Source organism: Cyrtonyx montezumae, unplaced genomic scaffold (assembly GCF_038088225.1).
Source record: "Cyrtonyx montezumae isolate F1298 unplaced genomic scaffold, pur_monq_1.0 scaffold_3, whole genome shotgun sequence".
Taxonomy (NCBI): Eukaryota; Metazoa; Chordata; class Aves; order Galliformes; family Odontophoridae; genus Cyrtonyx; species Cyrtonyx montezumae.
Window position 1 is genome coordinate 100,718,828 of NW_027072034.1, and position 18,480 is coordinate 100,737,307.

Here is an 18,480-nt window from a genome sequence, read left to right on the forward strand (position 1 = left end):
TGGACAGGCTTGAGAGGTGGGCCCATGCCAATCTCCTGAAGTTCAACAAGGCCAAGTGCAATATCCTGCACCTGGGTTGGGGCAATCCCAAGCATAGGTACAGGCTGGGCTGAGAATGGTTTGAGAGGAGCCCTGAGGAGAAGGATTTGGGAGTGCTGATTGATGAGAGATTCAACATGAGCCATCAATGTGCACTTGCAGCCCAGAAGGACAACCATATCCTGGGCTGCATCAAGGGAAGTGTGAGCAGCAGGTCGGAGGAGGTGATTCTGCCCCTCTGCTCTTCTCTCATGAGACCCCACCTGGAGTACTGCATCCAGTTCTGGGGCTCCTGACACAAGAAGGACATTGAGCTGTTGGAGCTAGTCCAGAGGAGGGCAACAAAGATGATCAGAAGGATGGAGCAGTTGGGGCTCTTCAGCTTGGAGAATAGAAAGTTCTGAGGAGACCTGATAGCAGCCTTCCAGTACCTGAAGGAGCCTACAGGAAAGATGGGGAGGGCATGTAGTGACAGGATGAGGGGAAATTGTTTTAAACTGAAAGAGGGTAGATTTAGAAAGAATACTAGGAAGAAATCCTTTACAGTGAGGGTGGTGAGACACTGGAACGGGCTGCCCAGTGAGATTGTGGAGGCCCCCTCCCTGGAAATGCTCAAGGCCAGGCTGGATGAGGATTTGAGCAATCTGGGGAGGTAGGTGTCCTTGCCTATAGCAGGGGGGGTTGGGACTAGGTGATCTTGAAGGTCCCTTCCAACCCAAACCATTATATAATTCTGTGTAGAAAAGTGAGGAATTTTCTCCATCTTTCCTTAGCTCTCACATGCTGTATCCTTTGGCACCCATGTTGTGTGTTCTTTCTGCTCATTAAGTCTTCTACAGTTGTCCCCAGCAAGCGCTAAAAATGTCTTAGCTATACAGAACGCTAGCAGAAGCTGCCATTATCAAAAGTGACCACCTATGTTATGATAATGCCAAGTACTCTTGTACCCAAAGAGCAGCATAGTATTAGGAAGGACACTTCTCTCTGCTGTGCGATCATGCACAGTAATGATTAATACTGCACAAATATTTGGACGCAGCTTCATGAGCACTTTTATGTCACCTTATTCATAAGGACAATACTACAGGGCTGTGCATAATGAAAATAGCTATGAAATGTTGAAAGCAGAAAAGTAGTATTATGATTGTGTGTATCGGAGTTGTATATATTTAAATGACTTGTCAGTGATCCAGGGCTGATGTAGGAAACATTTACTAGTGTTTTTTTAATCTATTTTTTCCCAAACTTTTATAGTAGTTCAGAGTCTGAGATGGAGGAAGAAGATGAAGATGAAGATGATGAACTGCTGCTGCCTCAGCAACCCCCTTCAGACCTGGGAGGTGTGCCATGGAAAGAGGCTGTGCGCATCCATGCCCTCTTGAAGGGAAAGAGTGAAGAAGAGATCGAGGCTGAGGAAAATCACGAGTATGATGACAAAGAAGAAGACGAGGAGGAGGATGATGAGGAGGAGTATGAAGAGGAGTCTAGCGAAGGTTAGACACATTGATTTGTCCTTTTTTTCTGCTAGACAGCAGGAAAGACTGGGCTGCATACTTCCTGTTCTGCAGAACGAGCCTTGAAAAACTTTCTTTCTCCTTTTGCTTTTTTATTACTTTGGTTTTTGAGGGACTTACTGTCAAGGGAAGCATTAAATTGGCCATTCTGGTTACAGAAAGAACTTCCCCCATGGAGCACTTGCAGCACTAGTACCAGCACAGTATGCTGTCCATACACCATGCCAACATGTGCAACTCACAGCTTTGTGACTATGTATTGTTTTCTTGTTATTTATTATTTTTATTGGGAATTGAATTTGAATGGGCCCTTTGTTCCTTGATGGCAAGAACTGGAAGCACTGTGGAGGCAGTGTTTTCAGTGCTGCAGGGTGCTTCACTCAGGGGCAGTGACAGCAGGACATTGCAGAAGAATCTGCTTTTAGCTTTCCTTAATTAAATGACAGCCTTAAGTTCAGGGAGTTCAGAGGATTCTTGGTTTTACTCTGAGGGATTTCTGTGAAAAATCTTCCCGTGTGTTTGTCTCAGTCATCAAAATGCAGAGTTTGTGCTAAGAACAGACATTTTCAGTGTTTTACCACCATTCCAGTTTTCTCACTGATCTTGTCTTTGTCTTTATACTTGCATTTCCCTTCTGTGAAGCCTAGTAGACTCTGAAGAGCTTCTTCACAAAGGGCTTTGGCCATCTGCTGCAAGCACTGGTCCTGTTATTCTGAGTCTTAGTGGCTGTTTTGTTCATCGGGTCAGTGGGCTGCTTGCCTGTTTATTCAACATAGAAGCTGTGAAAGTCAGGACTGCTTTTTTCATGCGGTAACATGCATGTTTAGTCTGCTAAGTCTTGGTGTGCTCAGATGGATGGTGGTTGATTTTTTTTTGAGCAGTTTTCCTACTACACACAGCAGGAATAAGGGGTGTCGGTGGATTTCCAGTCAGTCTTTCTTTCTGATGCTGTCCTTTCTCTTTCTTTCCTTATTTCTCTCTCTCTCTCTCTCTCTCCATTGCTTGTGTGTGTACACACGTGTGTCTGATGTGATATATGGATGTGTGGTTCCCTCTGCTGTAGAGGGAGAGTATTGCCCTTGGGAGAAAGAGCTGCAGCAAGGCCTCTGGCTTCAACGTCTCTCAAATGAAGAGGACACGGGTACATTTAAAGGTACCCATATGCTATTTCCACTTCCCCTAAGTATGGGGGGAATGTTTTAAAGAGCAGGTCCCACATGAGAAGACCCTGTGTTTTACATAATTACTTTACCAGCTTTCTAAATATTGATTTGATAGCAGTTATTACATTTAGCTCTTGATTAAAGCACCAATACACCAATCCTGTCACTGCCACTGATTTTAGGAAAAAAAATAAATTTGCCCAGCACTCGAGGATATCCAGAAAGCCTGAGCAGTTTGCAACTGTTATGTACGTGAACAATGACCCCCACCTATTTAGAAGCTTCAGGTTTGATCCATACACACACAGACATACTGAACCTGTTCAGTATGTCAGACACATGGGACACATCCAAAGTATTATGATTCAATTTCCTGTGTGAGCAAACTTGCATTTTTTTGTTATTGTCCTTTGTGAATGTGTGTTTGTGAGGAGAGTCTACTGGGGAAGCTATTGACGTGGTGGAAATCCCTCAGATATTTTGGTCATAAAATGTGCATAAGATGAACCTGAGATTCCTATCTAACTAGTTATGCTGTTTTCCATAATGCATTTTGTTGCAGTTTATTTCTGATGGTTGTTTTTTGTTTTTTTGAAGCACTTGGTCCTAATAGCTTGTTAATCCCTTAGTCCCTCAATGTGGTTCATTAGAATTCGTAAGAGGAAAACCCAAGTGCCTTCCTGCAGGTAAGAGGGCATACCTCATCATCTAACTGCCTATTTTGCAGTGTATGGTTGTAACAACTGTAGCTTAGCTTCTGACCTCTTTTTTCTTTAACTTAAAAAAAAAAAGGTGTTTTTTTTGTTTTGTTTTGTTTTTTGTTTTGTTTTGTTTTCCAAATTAAGTTTTCTGGTGTTAATGAGAAGTATTAGCAAGAGAGCTGAAGAGCATGAATGAAGCTGTTGTAGCTGCTACTGTTCTCTAGGTCTGGATTCCAAGGAGTTGATTAGTGAGTGACTTCTCTTTCCATTTAAAGTTAAGCTTCGAAACTGCTGACTTCTTAGCAAGTGCTGCAGTGGGCCTGGAAGGGAAAGCTAGATTTCCATATGTAAGAGGAATTAACATCCAGCTTCCTGGTAAAGCTTAGCAGGTAGTCTTGAGAGAGAGCTCAAGACTCTGGTGGGGACTCTGAAGATACCAAATGTCTCTTGAAATTGTCAAGCATGTAGATCTCAAGGAAATGTCAGGTTTGCCTGTCAGCCAAGCAGCACTCCTACACACTTGGCCATGCTGTTGAAAGTGCTATTTATTTACTGGAGAAGGTGAAAAGGACTTATCCCCTAACTGGGACAGGCCCAGGCCTCCGTCTGGAGGCTTTTGGGGGTAACTAAAGGTGTGTATATTACACTAGTCTAAATCCCAGAGAAATGCATTTTAAAACATAGAGATCACGTGGGACCTGCTCTTTCCTCGCCTTGCTGAGTAATTGTATACTTCTCAGCCACTGCTGGCAAACCTAAACCGTTTAACACAAAAATTTATTTGGCTATGCAAATGCTAACTCTACTTATTTTGGGGCCTGCATGCGAGTGCTTTGGTCTGCAGTGAGAAAAGCCCAGACCTCTGTCCCTGCAAGATGTCCTGTAGTTTGTGCTGATTGATAAAAAAGCTCTCTGATGAGGTAACAAAGACCTAAAACTGCTGAATCCTTGGCTAAATTGTGAATTCTGCTCTGCATTTGAGTTTGTGCATCTGACCCCTTTTCCTCTTTAATAACCAACAGGTGATTCTGTCCTTCCTGCAGTTCCTTCTGCCTGTTTCTTCTGCAGTTTTGATGCCAAGTGTCACATAGTCATTTGTGAAACAGAAGTCTCAAACACTTTGTCATTTCTGGGGAAAACATGGCTGGGATAGAGGACCTTTGTTAAAACAAGACAGCAGGAAATGATGACTGCAACTTGTAAACGCTGCTGATGTTTCTTGTTTCCTTCAAACACTAGTCCACGACATAAAATCCTCTAATTGCTTTTGAGGTTTTTAACTGCTGGAAACAGTGTTGGCCCTATGTAGGGGTAATCAGCTATTTTAAAAAATAACTTAACTGCTTATGAAGTAAGTGGCATTTTACTTTTCAGGATGGATCATTTGCTTTCGAAGACCACTCCTGAAGGCACTGAACACCTTGACCCTATAGAATGAGTTGGGTTTTTTTATGGGTAAATAGACCCTGAGCTGTAGTCCCATAACCAACAGCAACAGATATAGGGTCTGTCAATATAATACTCATCAGGTTCGATGCTTCCAATGTGGGTGTTTTGCAGCAATTTGGTTATCAGCTTCTTTTGTAGTGTGCCCATTGTTCTCTTTGACTATCCGCACCTGAGTGTTGTATAGGCAGATAACTGGGAAGTAATGCAATCTACTTTAAACAAATTCGTTTCTGTAACAGGAAGTCCCTTCTGAGGAAGTGGAGACACTGTTAAGTTATAATGAAAATACTCATATTGTTCGGAAAAAATACTGTACCTTTTGAAAAGCCGTTTAGTGCAAAATAGAGGGATTGTACAGTGTACTATTTTAAGTGTGCATGCACATTGACATGCATCAGAAACTCTGAGGTCCATCATGTAATTTAATTCACAAGGAGATATTATCCAGCAAAAAAAAAAAGAAGTACTTAACCTGATAGTAGAGCATGAAAGACCTTTTGTTTTGGTGCCTCAAGCTACAGTGCATACTGTCCCTTAAAAGCAAGATGTCTTTGGCAATAATCATGAAGAATAGGCTGAAGGAGCTGGAAATTTCTGCTGCATTGGTATTTACATACCACAGTCTGTTGGACACCCAGGGAATGTCTTTCATTTCAGTGAAGCTGCTTGCAATAGACATAATCTGCAGTGACTTTTTTGATAGCACCTCTTTGCCTCTGGAATGGCATTATTGAGCTTTGGTGGGGACTCTGAAGAGCGCTGTGTTACTGTATGCGTGCACACACAATGCTGAACTGTTTCTGTCTTTGCAAACTGTCTTAGCCAGTAATGCCTTCTTTTCTTTTTTTCTTATTTCCTTTCCTATGATGTGTTACCTTTCCACCGTTGTCCCATCTCTTCCTCCCTGTCCTTCATTCCGCCCTGCCCACGTCCCGGTATGCCATCCCCTCCTCTGCTAGCTGGAAACCTTAGGCTGCAGCAAATGGTAAATCCAGTTGATCCTCTGGAGATTCTGGCAGATGTGCACTGGACACACATCCGTGAAAAAGAGGAGGAGGAAAAAATGGTCCCAACCTCAAAGTCCTCCACCTACAGAGGTAATCTTCCACTGCCCTGCACCATCAGTTCCTAGATCACAGCTGCAGCTGTTTAGCACTGTTGCTCTGTGCCCTTCAAGAGTAGTGGACAGCAGGGTCAGCTGTGATCCAAAGGAACTGCTTTCTGAAACTATACTTGGTTAAACATTTTGCTTTTCAGGTCAGTGACTACTTAAAATGAGTGATTTCTCAGCCCTGTGTTGGTGTGACTTCTGACCTGTTTGTGTGCCTGCTCTGGCTCCATAGCATTCTTCCTTGTTGTACATGGTACTGGTAATCAGGTCGTGGTAACTGATTTCTGGGGTAACAGTGCTTTTTGTGTCAGCGAAGACTCTGTGCCTCTTCAGAGAAAGTTGTATACCTACTACAGCAAAGATCAAACAGAATTGGCTTCTGTATTGAGCTTATTTCTCCACTGGTGTTTTTCAAATTGTGTAATTGCATCTGGTATCATCAGGGAATGGTGGAGTTCCAAAGGCTTGCATATCTCACCAAGGGTTATGTTGACTTCCTGTACTGAAGACTGGACAGTACGTCTATTTTTTAAAGTGAGGCGTGAGCTGTTTGAATTGCTGGTTTCTTAAAGGAAAACTTTGGAAGGGGAATATGCTAACGGTCTAGCAGTCTTATAAACACTTTCTGTGAGTCCCTATAGCCCTTATTCTAGACTGCATTACAGTGTCTTAAGGTAAGTATGTTGTAGGTGCTTTACCTGTGCAGAAGGCTAAGCTTAGTTATAACTGATGCTGTTACCGAGTAGCTACAGACTTCTATCAAAGTCTGTGACCACTGTGCCACTGTGGCAGAATTGTAAGGGGGGGGGGGTGAATATATTGTGAGAAGGGATGTCTTTCACAGGAAATATGAGATTAAGCTTGTGACTGATCTGAATTACAAAACCCTAGGGCTTTACCTCATCTTGCCTGGTCACATTCCATTCTAGATAATTATCTTTTTCTCATATTTCTAGATGGCTTTTTTTTTTTTTTTTCAAGTTGTGATCCAACTTGTTAGATAGTTCCAGTTCAGTTCAGCCACACTTAACATTTGCAGTTTACAGGATGCACTGGGATTTTCTGGTGTGAAATCATCTCCCTGCAAGCAAGAATCTCACAGTGTTCCACTCTCTGTAATATTCAGTGTTCCTAGAGCGCTTGCTTTGATGTTTAGGAACAAAAAATGTCAACACATTTTCATAAGCTTACCACAACTGAAGTTGCTTTAGCTGCTGCCTGAGGGTCTGTGTACACTGCGGTTTTTGAATTCTTTCTGTTAGTTTACAGTTTATAATTCCACTTTTCTATATTGTATTGGTACACCTGCCAGCAAAACAAAGGGAAACCTGTGTTGGTACTTCCAAGTTAATTGCGGTCTTTCCAGCTCCCCTTGGGAAGCAGAACAATAATATTTCCTTCTTTTCCCTTCAAATTAGGCCAAACTAGGAAAACCCCAGTCAGTAGATGAGCTCTTTCAGTTACACTCTGATGCAGTACAGGTTGTTTTTCACAAGGGCTGTCACAAAGCACTTGTGGCTAGGCCCTGGCTGAGCTGAGCTGTGAGGTGCTTGGAGAGCTTATGAGGGCAGCAGTGGTGGTGGTGGGGTTTGCTCTGAAGGCCGGGGCAGCATGGCGGCACACGGAAGCCCCTAGCACTCTGCTGTGGATCCCCTCCTTATCTGCTGGCCTTCAAACCTGGGCAGCTCAGTTCCCTCAGCTGTAGGTTTCCTTCCTGTACAGAGTATCTGGGGAGCACAGCAGCAGCAACTTGCGGGTCAGATGCTGCGTTCTTCTTACTGTGTATTTTCTCTAACATGGCAGATCCTAAAGGTTTGGGCCTTGACATTTGTCTGATTTCTCAATTTGAATCCCAAGCCTAGAATCGGTTGTTCAACATCTCATAGGTTTTATCCCTGTGTTTCTCAGTGAAGACTCTCCCTTTGTCACTCTTCTAATTTAGATACTTACTGATGGTCTAATTTTGACTTCTTATAATTTGTTGTTTTTTAAATTCAGCATCCGACCTTCCCTCCGTACGCCATGAGGCGGTACAGGCGTGGCTGGAGACAGTCCCTGGAGGTAGTTTGGTGATGTTAAATGTATTCCAATGCACAATAACCCTGCCCGTCTCTTCTCCATGCCTTCAGCAGCTGAGCTGGTACTTTAACCCTGGACTTACAGCCCTATCGCTACTGCATGACGGGAAGTGGAGGGAGGGAGGGGAGTGTGCATGTACACCTTGCTCAGACAGCCCGTTCTTGCATGAACTCGATGTTTGTTGTAACCCTTCTGAAGGGAGGCCAAACAGAGAGGTTATGTTTGGTGTAACAAGGGAGGAATCTAGTTGAGTGTTTTGATTCTCTTTGTAAACTGAAAAGTAGACCAGTTGTTATTCCCCCGGCTCCTCAACTGAAAGAACATGGGGCTTTCTTTCAGTCAAAAGATTAAAGAGACAGGGTGCTGAAAGCAATAGCAGTCATCTGTAGCAACTGCAAACTAGCTATCTGCTGACGAAGACAAGAAAGATTAAGGTTGAAGGTGGTATCTTTAAGAATAATGATGGCTGTTGGCTTTGGCTTGGGGATCCGTGTATCTAGGAAAGCCTCAGTAAAGCTGAAGGATGGTAGGTAGAGCTCAGTTGTTTTCATTGTGCAGTCATCTAAGGCCCTATTACAAAACCAATGATTCTGGGACTAGAGTTTCTACTAGAAGGTAGATTTGTGTAAGCAGTGCAAGTATCAAAACAAGCAAATCAGAAGTAGTTAGGGATACATCACTGATCTATAGCTAAGTTGCTTTGGCACATCAGGATAGCTAGCTCATCTATACAACTTCGCTTCTGTTGCTGCTTTGGCAAGAGAGCAGTGGTTTACAAGGTAGCTGCACGTTGTGCAGCCTGCTCCTGGCTGCTAGCTGGTACAAGCAAAGTGCTGATCCCAGTTTCCGGCTGCCATAGTGCGTAGCTTCTGAGTTATTGTGTGACAGCTTTTGGCCTCTTGCTTCTTATTCTAACTGCATATACATATATGCACAGTATGTGTATAATATAACCAACCACCTGCAAGCTCTCCGTGTCCCTCAGAATGGGATCCCCCTTGCACCAAGTTGTTTCTTGTCTGTGCATCTGTAATCTTCGCTTGAGGTTTGTATACCAACCTATTTAAGAGCTGATTTTCTCCTCTCCTTCCAACACTCCCTGTGTGAATTGTGTCCCCACATGATTTCTGTATCTGAAGACACGTGTGCATAGTGCAAGCAGATATCCCTTAATGTCAGGTTACGTTACTACATGTTTTGATTAAGTTTACTCACATTTGCTGTTGTCATAAAACCATTCCTTGACATTATTATTCCCAAAATAACATAGGATAGTGCACACTTCATCAACAATCAGTCAGGGTTTGTTTTGTTCAATACACTTATATATGCCATTCTGGGAAGTCCAGCCTTTGCTGTGTGGCTCAGTCTCCTACACTCTAATTCTGTAAGATTGTGTGTTTTATAAGCCTCTGATGTAAGGGAATAGGCCAGTGTTTTATCGGACATAAGCACAATTGCTTTTTCACGGCAGTTGACAGAAAATAAATTAACACATATGTTTGTCTGTGTTAACGCTACAGAGGGGAAAAGTGTAGAAAAGATACTTTTAGGTTGAGTGAAGAGAACATACCCTCCACTGAAGGCTGTGTTTTGAAATAAGCAAAAACTGAGAGAAAGAAGAGAGACTGTAAGACCTGGTTTATCTTCAAGATTGTCATAATTAGTAGTGCTAACATATCCATGGTCCCCAAAACCTTATCTTCAGTGGTAAATAAAAAGATCAGTGTCCACTATTTGACTCTGAAGAAAGACAGCACAGTGTAACCCGCTTCCATAGGGCCAAAATTCTTTGTCATCCAAAATCAGGAGACTGCCTCCCAACTCCTTCTGGAAACAGCCTCCAGCTCTACCATGGGAAATTGCCAGGTGCCCTCCTAGGAAGGACAGTGTGACACTGTATGCATGCAGGTCCAGAGGCATGCAATGCGTAGTTTACTATAAAAGAGTGACCTAGAGGGTAGTCATCATTGTAGGACTGGGTGCTACGTGTATAGTTAGCAAACATTGTTCATGATAACATGTGATGTCTGTGTATGCATTTGCAATAGGTGGATATATAACAGAGCTAAATGACCTGCTGCACAAAGCTAAAAACGTAGTTCATTGACTCTACTGTGAAAAATCTGGAAGAGCTTCTTTATATTTAAATTATGTTTGAAATTATAGCATTCTATGAAAATGCTTAATGAAAAAAATCCTAGTAAAACATTCATAGAATTAGAGATGGGTCAGGGTCTTGTGGGTTTTGTTTGTTTGTTTTGTTGGATCTTTTTCAGAGGGGTTTTTTGTTTGTTTGTTTTTGTTTTTTTTAAGTTATTCAAGTCTTAATTAATGAAATGTAGACTTCATAGCTTGGTCTTCTCTCCTCTTGTAACTAAGTACTGTTACAGTTGCCAGTGTCCCATGACAAAGAGCCTTAGCTGCCTGGAGTCTGTTTCCACATGTAATAATGTTTAGTCCCAGTGCTAGACTACTCATCTCTGACTTACATCCTCACAAGTCTGTTTCAATTTCTAGATGAGTAGTTGTGGTACACTGTGTGATTTCAGTTTTCACCTAGTACACATGTGCTATGAAGTGATAGTGATTTACTGGAAAAGCAGTAAACTTAACTCTGGCTTTATGGCCTCCTGGTCCCCTTCTTGTTGAATTTTACAGAAGGCCTTCTCCTCAGAAAAGTCCTGGCAGCTTTCACTGCAAATTCCTTACAGAATCCGAAGGGGCAGGCACTCCTTTCCTTCTTGGAGTTTGGAAGTATCATTTCATATTATGTGCTTCTAGCTGACACGCTTCAGAATTTCTTGTTCTGGCAGTAATAAAGAAATAAATACATCCACTATGATTACAGTTTAATGTATGCCCTTTTCACTGTATAGATGTTTTTCCTTTCTCTAAATACTGGAATATGTTCTAGCTTCGTGTGAAGATAATGGTGTGGAGGATGAGCTGGGCACAGAGCCTGCAGACACAGAAGGGCAGGCGGGTGAAGAGGGAGACACGGGCGCCGAGCTGGATGATGGTAGGGTACCTCCGTGCATTTTGTGAGCCTCTTATGTCAACAGAATTGTATTGATAGAAAACACTTTGTATGAGGGTACTTAAGCTTAATCATATTTTTAGTAGGAGTGTCTCTCAAATAGTTAAGAGGGAACCAGGCTTGAAGGACAAAAAGAAACAGAAGAACCTCTGTACTATGGGTTGTAGAGCAAATTTCTTGCGTCCTTTCCCCTTCTGCTATTTAGAAGACTCCGTCTCGTGCCCATATTCAGTATAAATAACAAAAATAGAAGTAAATTTGTGAAGAGATCGTAGTATTGTGCTAAAAATCTTCTCCTGCTAGTGTAGAAAGAGCTGCACATTCCAGAAAACACTGAGAAGTTTTTAGAAAACTGAAAAGCTATAATGTCAACTACCTCTTCAGTACTTTCTAGTAATGATCTCTCATATACTACTTAAGTGACTGTTACTGCACTAAGAAAGGAAGTAAAACATTTAGGTGTTCATGTTATGAAAGTGCTTAGCACCACGCGAACAGAAAGAATGATGAAAGACTTCGATAATAATAAACAGATGTCCTAATGGACTTGCATCCAAGATGTCTTCTTTCTATTTTTTCCCTTCCTGCCCAACTTGTGTTATTAATGACCAGATGACATCCCATCTGATGCAGAAGCCGAGTTTCGCTTACATCGAGGTAACATAGAAGAGCCAGGACTAAAAGTTTCTGAAGATGAAGAAGGAGCAGAAGATGCTTCTTGCAGTGTGACAGAAGGTACTAGCTTTCCCACCAGTGTTTCAATGACTATAATTGAATTCTGGGTAGTCTGCACATTTATTTAACATTGTAAATCTGTTGGATTTGAACCAACTCGCTACTCTCAGTGGCAAGGGATGTGCCTGCATTAACACTTTGTGAAGAATGTTGAGTCCATCGATTACAGCTTCAGAAAGAGTGAGAGGAGTTTATGTAACTGCTCCTTCTTGTAGAAGCTTTTATGTAAGAACTTTGTACTGCTTTGAACATTCACAAAATGTTGATGAGGTTCCTGATTTGTAATCTAGAATTTGTAAGACACTGTGGAATGTGTCACTACTTGCTGCGTGTAACATTAGAAATTCAGAATACAGCAGTCTCACCTGTTTCCTTAAACATATTTTTGCTTTCTGTAGATCCATGCAAGCCATCCACTCCTAAGCACTCAAGTAATGATGTTGTTCTTCCTCTGTCTCCAGCTGATAGTCTCAAAGCAGAACAAGCAGAGGTAAGAAGTTCAAATTTTCTACTTAGAACCTGACATTCAATAGAACAGTTCATTGGATAAACCATTGAGAACAGACAGCCATGCTGTTTTCTGCCTTCCACTCTCTATAATTGGTGTTGTTCTTGAAATTTGACTTTACGTAGACTTAAAAAATAATGTACTGGCTTTCTTTCCTACTTTTAGCGTGCAGTGGCTCTGCCACAGTCACCCAAACTTGGATATTTTCATTTCAATGCAAAGTTAACAAGAAATATATTGTATATAGTGCATAATGGGAGTCATCAGTGAACTGTTTCTTGTTTGTCCTGGTTTGAGTATCTTTCCTGTACCAAAACCAGATTCTGTACTAATCTTATTTGTATTACTTATACCATAGTAACCAAGTGCTTATATTTTTCCAGAGTAACAACATAGTTCAGCTCAAGGAAGCTGAGTTATTTAATGTTGTACTGTTAGCCCTGAAGTCAGCATGAAAGCTTACTGCAGTGTTTCCTGCTAATAGGATGCAAGAACAGAGAGTCCATGACCCTTAAGATGTTTATTTTAGATATTTATCTCCAGTGTTTGTGAAGAACTGCTTAATGATTTGACTTTCCTAGAGAGTTTTGTTATAAACTATTTTACTTGCACAATAGGCAGATGATGGGATAAAGCTAGTTTGCTGACAGCAATTGTTGATGACATTGTCGATTAAAATGGAGGGTGATTATTTTTTCCCATCCATTGTTTCTGTTAGACGAAGTTATACTTCACATTAGAATAATGCCCAAATGCAGTACTTTAAGATCTGAGTGTTTAATAGGGGCACACAGATAGAGAAGTTCATGTTCTAGAGGTCATGTGACAATTGAACTAAACTTTCTGCATTCAGAAGAAAGCTGGTGCACAAGATACCACTGGAACGATAATATCATAATGAAGTGAGGAGTCTCCTGCCAAAAGTTTAGATATTAAAACAGAGAATTGTACTATTCAGTAATATGGCAGCTAATTTACTCTTAAATCACCCCTTGCTTTAAAAAAAAAAGCGTTGCAGCTGCAGTGGATGTAAGCCAGCAGAAAGTGCTGTGCTGGTGAGAGCTTGAGAGACATGAATGAAATCTGTCTGAAATAAGGGACTACCAGTATAAACAGAGCTGGATATTGAAAGGGAGAGTGGGAAAAGATAGAAATGTATTTCTGGAATTCAGCATGCTTTTTGTTCCAAAAGTTAAATTTGCCTTATTGTTGTGTACAAAGGATAGTTTTATACAATTGGACATCTGCACCAGAGGAGGAATCCTAAGTGACATTCAAGGCCTGGGAGCGAGATGCGATTTGTGCGTTTTTTTCATATTTTAATACTTGGAGGTTTAGCAGCAAAAATGGAACAGCATTGTCATGTGACTACTAATATTTTATTCCATTTTATTTTATTTTATTTTTTTGCATTTATTAGGATGTAAAAGATCCCCTGGCTGCAATAAAATCTCCAGGGGCACGCTTTTTCCCTGAGCTTTTCCTTCTTGAGGAAGGACCAAAGGATGAAATTCCCAAAGACAGAAAAGCTAAAAGCCCTTCTGTACCACTCTCTCCAGTGTTATTTCAGCCAGCTGCATCACCAGAAACTATTGCGCCTACATCTCCAGCAGAATCTCAGCCAGCAGCACCAAAATTGGCTTCATCTCCAACATCTTCTCAAAAGCCTATCTGTTCCCAGCCTTTGCCTTCTGCTGAAACATCCATTCCTTCCCCAGTGGAGCCTCCAGTATGTTTCCAGCCTGTCGCAGCCTTAACGTCTACTCCTCTAGCTAAACTTGTCCTTAGGAACCAGGATAGTGAGGTGGAGAAACTGGGGAGCCCTACCACTGCAGAAGAAGCTCTGAAACGTAGTAACCTTGTAGAAGAGTTCTGGATGAAGAGTGCTGAAATCCGTAGGAGCTTAGGACTCACCCCAGTAGACAGAAACAAACGCTCAGAGTCAAACTTTCCTGTATCTGCCCTTGAGACAACTCCTCTGAAGACTTTTAATAGTGAGAGTGTTACAGGGGATGAAAGAATTCATCTTGTGAAGCCACAGCCTGCCCCAAGAAGGCAGGGATTGTCTAAGTTGGAAAACGAACAAATTTCTCTGCTCACTCCAAAATCTCCATCAGAAAAAGAACTGAAGAGTTCCCACGAAGTTAAGAGAGATGTATCCAGCAGTTCTGGACTTGGCCTTCAGGAGAGCTCATCTAATATGAGGACTTTGGCTAGCCAGAGCTTCAATACTTCTGACTCTACCATGCTTACTCCTCCATCAAGTCCCCCACCACCACCTCCTCAAGATGAAGAACCAGCTACTTTGCGCAGAAAGAGGTATCAAGCACTTTGGCAGAATGAGTTTGAATCCAAGTCACCTCCAACACCAGCATCAACACCTCCCGTTCCCCCACGCCATGAGCCAAGCTCTGATGTCAGAGAATCAACACAGGCCAAAAAAGATGACGTGCGAAAGTCTTTTGCAGAGAGTGTGGATGAGATCCCATTTGCTGACGATGTAGAGGATACGTATGATGACAGGACAGAGGACACAAGCCTTCATGAGAAGTTCTTTACACCTCCTACCAGTAGGCCACGGCCAGAGAAACCACTTGTTTTGCCCTTGGTCAAAGAAAATGGTGGTCCACCCTCTGTGGAGGGAGGGGTTAATCAAAAGAGGAGAGCGTTGCCTGAAATTTCTGCAGAGGCCAAGGAGCTTGCTGAAGAAAGGATGAGAGCCAGAGAGAAGTCTGTTAAGAGCCAAGCACTACGTGATGCCATGGCTAAACAGTTATGTAAGATGAAAGATATGGAGATGGCCGCAGCTGCAGCTGCTGGAGTCACAAGGGCACGAAAGGCATCTTCTATGCCTTTGAAGACCAAAGAGTTGTTTTATGACTCTCCAAAGCACTTGGCATTGAAAATAGCAGAGGGGTCCACACTAAAGCACGATGCTGCTAGTGAGAAGTTCTCCACACCCGCCGGTGATGCGGCTGGACCTGAAGGGTCTGTCACCTCTTCAGAGGGCTCCAGTGGGAAAAGTAAGAAAAGAACTTCTCTTTTCTCACCTCGTAAGAACAAAAAGGAGAAGAAATCCAAAAATGACAGCAGGCTTTCTGACAAGTCTAGTGGTGGGACAGAAGAAGCAACAAAGTCTAGGTCTTTGTGGAAGTCTGTTTTCTCTGGGTATAAGAAAGACAAGAAGAAAAAAGCTGATGACAAATCCTGCCCAAGTACTCCGTCAAGTAGTGCTACTGTGGACTCTGGCAAGCACAAAGCATCTCCGCTGATTACAGCTGCAGGTATAATAGATAGGTGATACAGCTGCGTATCCTTGAAAGTAAACTTGTCATCATCATATTGTGGTGAATGGCACCTTTCCTCATTGTCAAAGGTACAGATCAGGATAAGTAGCAGCAACTGGAATTGTGTGTCTGCATACTTATGGAACTAAAAGACTCCTTAAGGAGAAGCTTCACTCTTGATATGTACGAGGCACATCCAGGTTCTGCCTTATGCTGATTGGAGGAATAAGCGCTGTTTACTGGAGTCAGGTGTCTGTGATGTTACATGTTTGTTTTATATCTGATCCTCATCTTTTCCTTGGATGTTCTGTTTGTTTCTTTCAACCTGGTTTGTGGATACAGAAGACTGCAGAGGTGCAGTCATTCCCATGTTCTCGGTGATCTGACAGCTGTTTGCTCACCTAAACACGCAGATTCTGCAGCCTCATGTAAATCTCTCACATGCCATCAGGTACAGACAGGAATGTTTAATGGCTAGTTGTGATACAGTAAATAAGTTAGCCATAAGCATGATCAAAAGCAAACATTACATTTCTTTGACTTTGTATAAATAGCTGAAATGGTGCCTGCTGCTGTCATCCAAGTGCTGAGTGTTCATCAGAGCATTGGTGCAGCAGAAAGGAAGAATCATGGCCACAACTTTGAGTACTGTTCTCAGAAAGTGATGCGCACTCAGACTGAAGCTTCTTACTAGTGACCATCATTCTGTGGAACAGTGCTTCTGCGCTATGTAATCCTAGGCAGAGCAGCTAAGACTGGCATAAACAACTGTAATTTTGAAGTTGAAGCAGCTTACCAACTGAGATCCAAAGTGTTTACAGAAGGAAATGCACTCTTGTAGCTCCCATTTTTCTAACTTCCCCTTTTTATTCCCGTCTTTTCAGATTTGCAGCTCCGTCGACACCTGAGTTTCTCAGAGGACTCTGACCTCTCCAGTGATGATGTTCTGGAACGTTCCTCCCAGAAATCCAAGCGAGAGGTAGGCAGATCTTGTATCATGCAGATCAGAGACTCAGACCCATGGCAGGAACTGAGGTGATTCTTTTTGTCATCATTACTGTTTCTTCTGTGGAACAGGCTTCCCTGGAAGCTTACCAAGGGTTTGCTTCATTTACTTCACCGTTACAAGTTACTTCCTACTGTTATAATACGAAGGGTCTGTTATCTCACTGTTAGTTTATTTTACAACTGAACATCACAATCTGAATAGTGAATCTTGTCCTTATTATGAGCATGCCAATAATCTATAGAAAACCACAGTTTTGATGTCAGAAGAGTAAATTTCACTAACTCTAATGTTGTTGCAAAAAGGCAGTCCTCACCTGTTGTAAGGGCCCGATTGAAGGACTTTGTTTCACCAGCCTTTTTGATAGATTGATGTGGTAGAATTACAAGCAAACTACAGGCAGGAGTATACTTCTTTATGCCTCAAGAACTCAGTCAAGATAGACTGGCAACTGAAAGGTAAGCTGTAGTTTGCAGTCTGTGACTCGTGCAGGTTTACATATTTTTCCTAGGCAAAAAGTATTAGTACCCTCTTATTCTTGAAGGATAGATGAGACATCAGCTCTCTCTCCTACTTTGACCTTATTTTCTTCGATGACTTTGTGGTAGCTGATGAGTATTTCTTTGTGTCTTTTGTAAAGGAAACAAATGTAAAGGCAAAATATATAGTGATCCCTTTTGAAATCCCAGTATATAGTGGTTAGCCTTAGCATGGTGTTTTCGTTCCAGTGTGGGCTGGTGTGAACTCTGCTTCTTCTGAGAAACTTCTTGTTCCTGAGCAAACTTTCCCTAGCTAACGCAGTATCATGATGGTGTAAGATGTATCAACATCTAACGTAGTTTCACTTTAAGTGGTACTTTAATGAAGCTATTGAACAGAACACGGGACACACCAGTGCACCTTTGTAAAGCCTAGGGAGAAAAATACTTTTAGTTTATTTGCTTAAAATGTTTAAAAAATGTGGTGAGATCCAAGTGCCAAAGTTAGATGCTTTTAAGTTACTTATTTCAATTTTTTTTTCCCACTACTGGTGGAAAATGTAAGCATATGTTCTGCTTCATTCATTCTTATTGTCTTCTAAGCTCTGCAAGACAGACACTGCAAGGTGTAGGGAGTAAGTAGAGATGCCACTGGCCCTCCTGGTACTAAAGAGTGAAAAATGGATTCTTCTTGTCCTTTCTCAATGGAGCTTGGTCCACATACTAAAAATCTCAGGAAGAGATTATCTCAGAGGGTAGTGTCCCAGCCACAGTGGGCTGTACCTCCTGTCTCAAACTTTTCATCCCATCTTGCATTTCTATGTATATATAAGGCTGGTGGAAGGAATTGATGAAAAGTAAGAACTGTTTTGCATTTACTTACCTCTCTTTCAGTTTCTCTTCCTAGTTGACGTAGATCTCTTCTAGAAGAGGAAGATTATTTTCTTTTTATTTTATTCCCTTTTTTCTCTTACCTTTCATACCTTTATGCATGCCCTCAAGGTGTTTCATGAGAAATCCTGCATTTTCCAAGAGATGCAGAAGAACGAGGTACCTGTGGTTAGCAGAGGATAGATGTGCAGTACAGGGGTTCAGATAAGAGTTACGGAGTTACTGTTCTGCCTTGTATGCTCCTTATAAGAGGAAGCAGGCCTTCAATAAGGTCCATACCTGTTTTCAGACTTGAGTATGCCTTGATGGTCATGGTTTGTTGGTTTGTTTTTTTATTTCTGTACTGAGCTACTTTCATTTAAAATGGCTTTAGCAGGAAAAGATATCATCATTAAGCTTTGTGGGGATAGGTGACAGTGTCAGATGGCTGTAATCCTAATACTCAAAACATCTCACCAGTTTTGCCAAAGGTTTGGCA

At 41.9% G+C, this 18,480-nt stretch overlaps 1 protein-coding gene across 3 annotated transcripts in view; it reads left to right on the plus strand.

Moving 5' to 3' along the window:
• MICAL3 (microtubule associated monooxygenase, calponin and LIM domain containing 3) overlaps window positions 1-18,480 on the plus strand; it is a 138,774-nt gene that overhangs the window by 96,902 nt on the left and 23,392 nt on the right. For all 3 annotated transcript variants that reach the window (XM_065742561.1, XM_065742559.1, XM_065742560.1), the window contains 9 exons: window positions 1,294-1,532; window positions 2,617-2,706; window positions 5,826-5,963; window positions 7,976-8,038; window positions 10,974-11,078; window positions 11,709-11,831; window positions 12,230-12,321; window positions 13,760-15,623; window positions 16,511-16,605. In XM_065742561.1, the coding sequence (XP_065598633.1) occupies window positions 1,294-1,532; window positions 2,617-2,706; window positions 5,826-5,963; window positions 7,976-8,038; window positions 10,974-11,078; window positions 11,709-11,831; window positions 12,230-12,321; window positions 13,760-15,623; window positions 16,511-16,605 (2,809 nt within the window). The remainder of the gene's footprint in view (window positions 1-1,293; window positions 1,533-2,616; window positions 2,707-5,825; window positions 5,964-7,975; window positions 8,039-10,973; window positions 11,079-11,708; window positions 11,832-12,229; window positions 12,322-13,759; window positions 15,624-16,510; window positions 16,606-18,480) is intronic.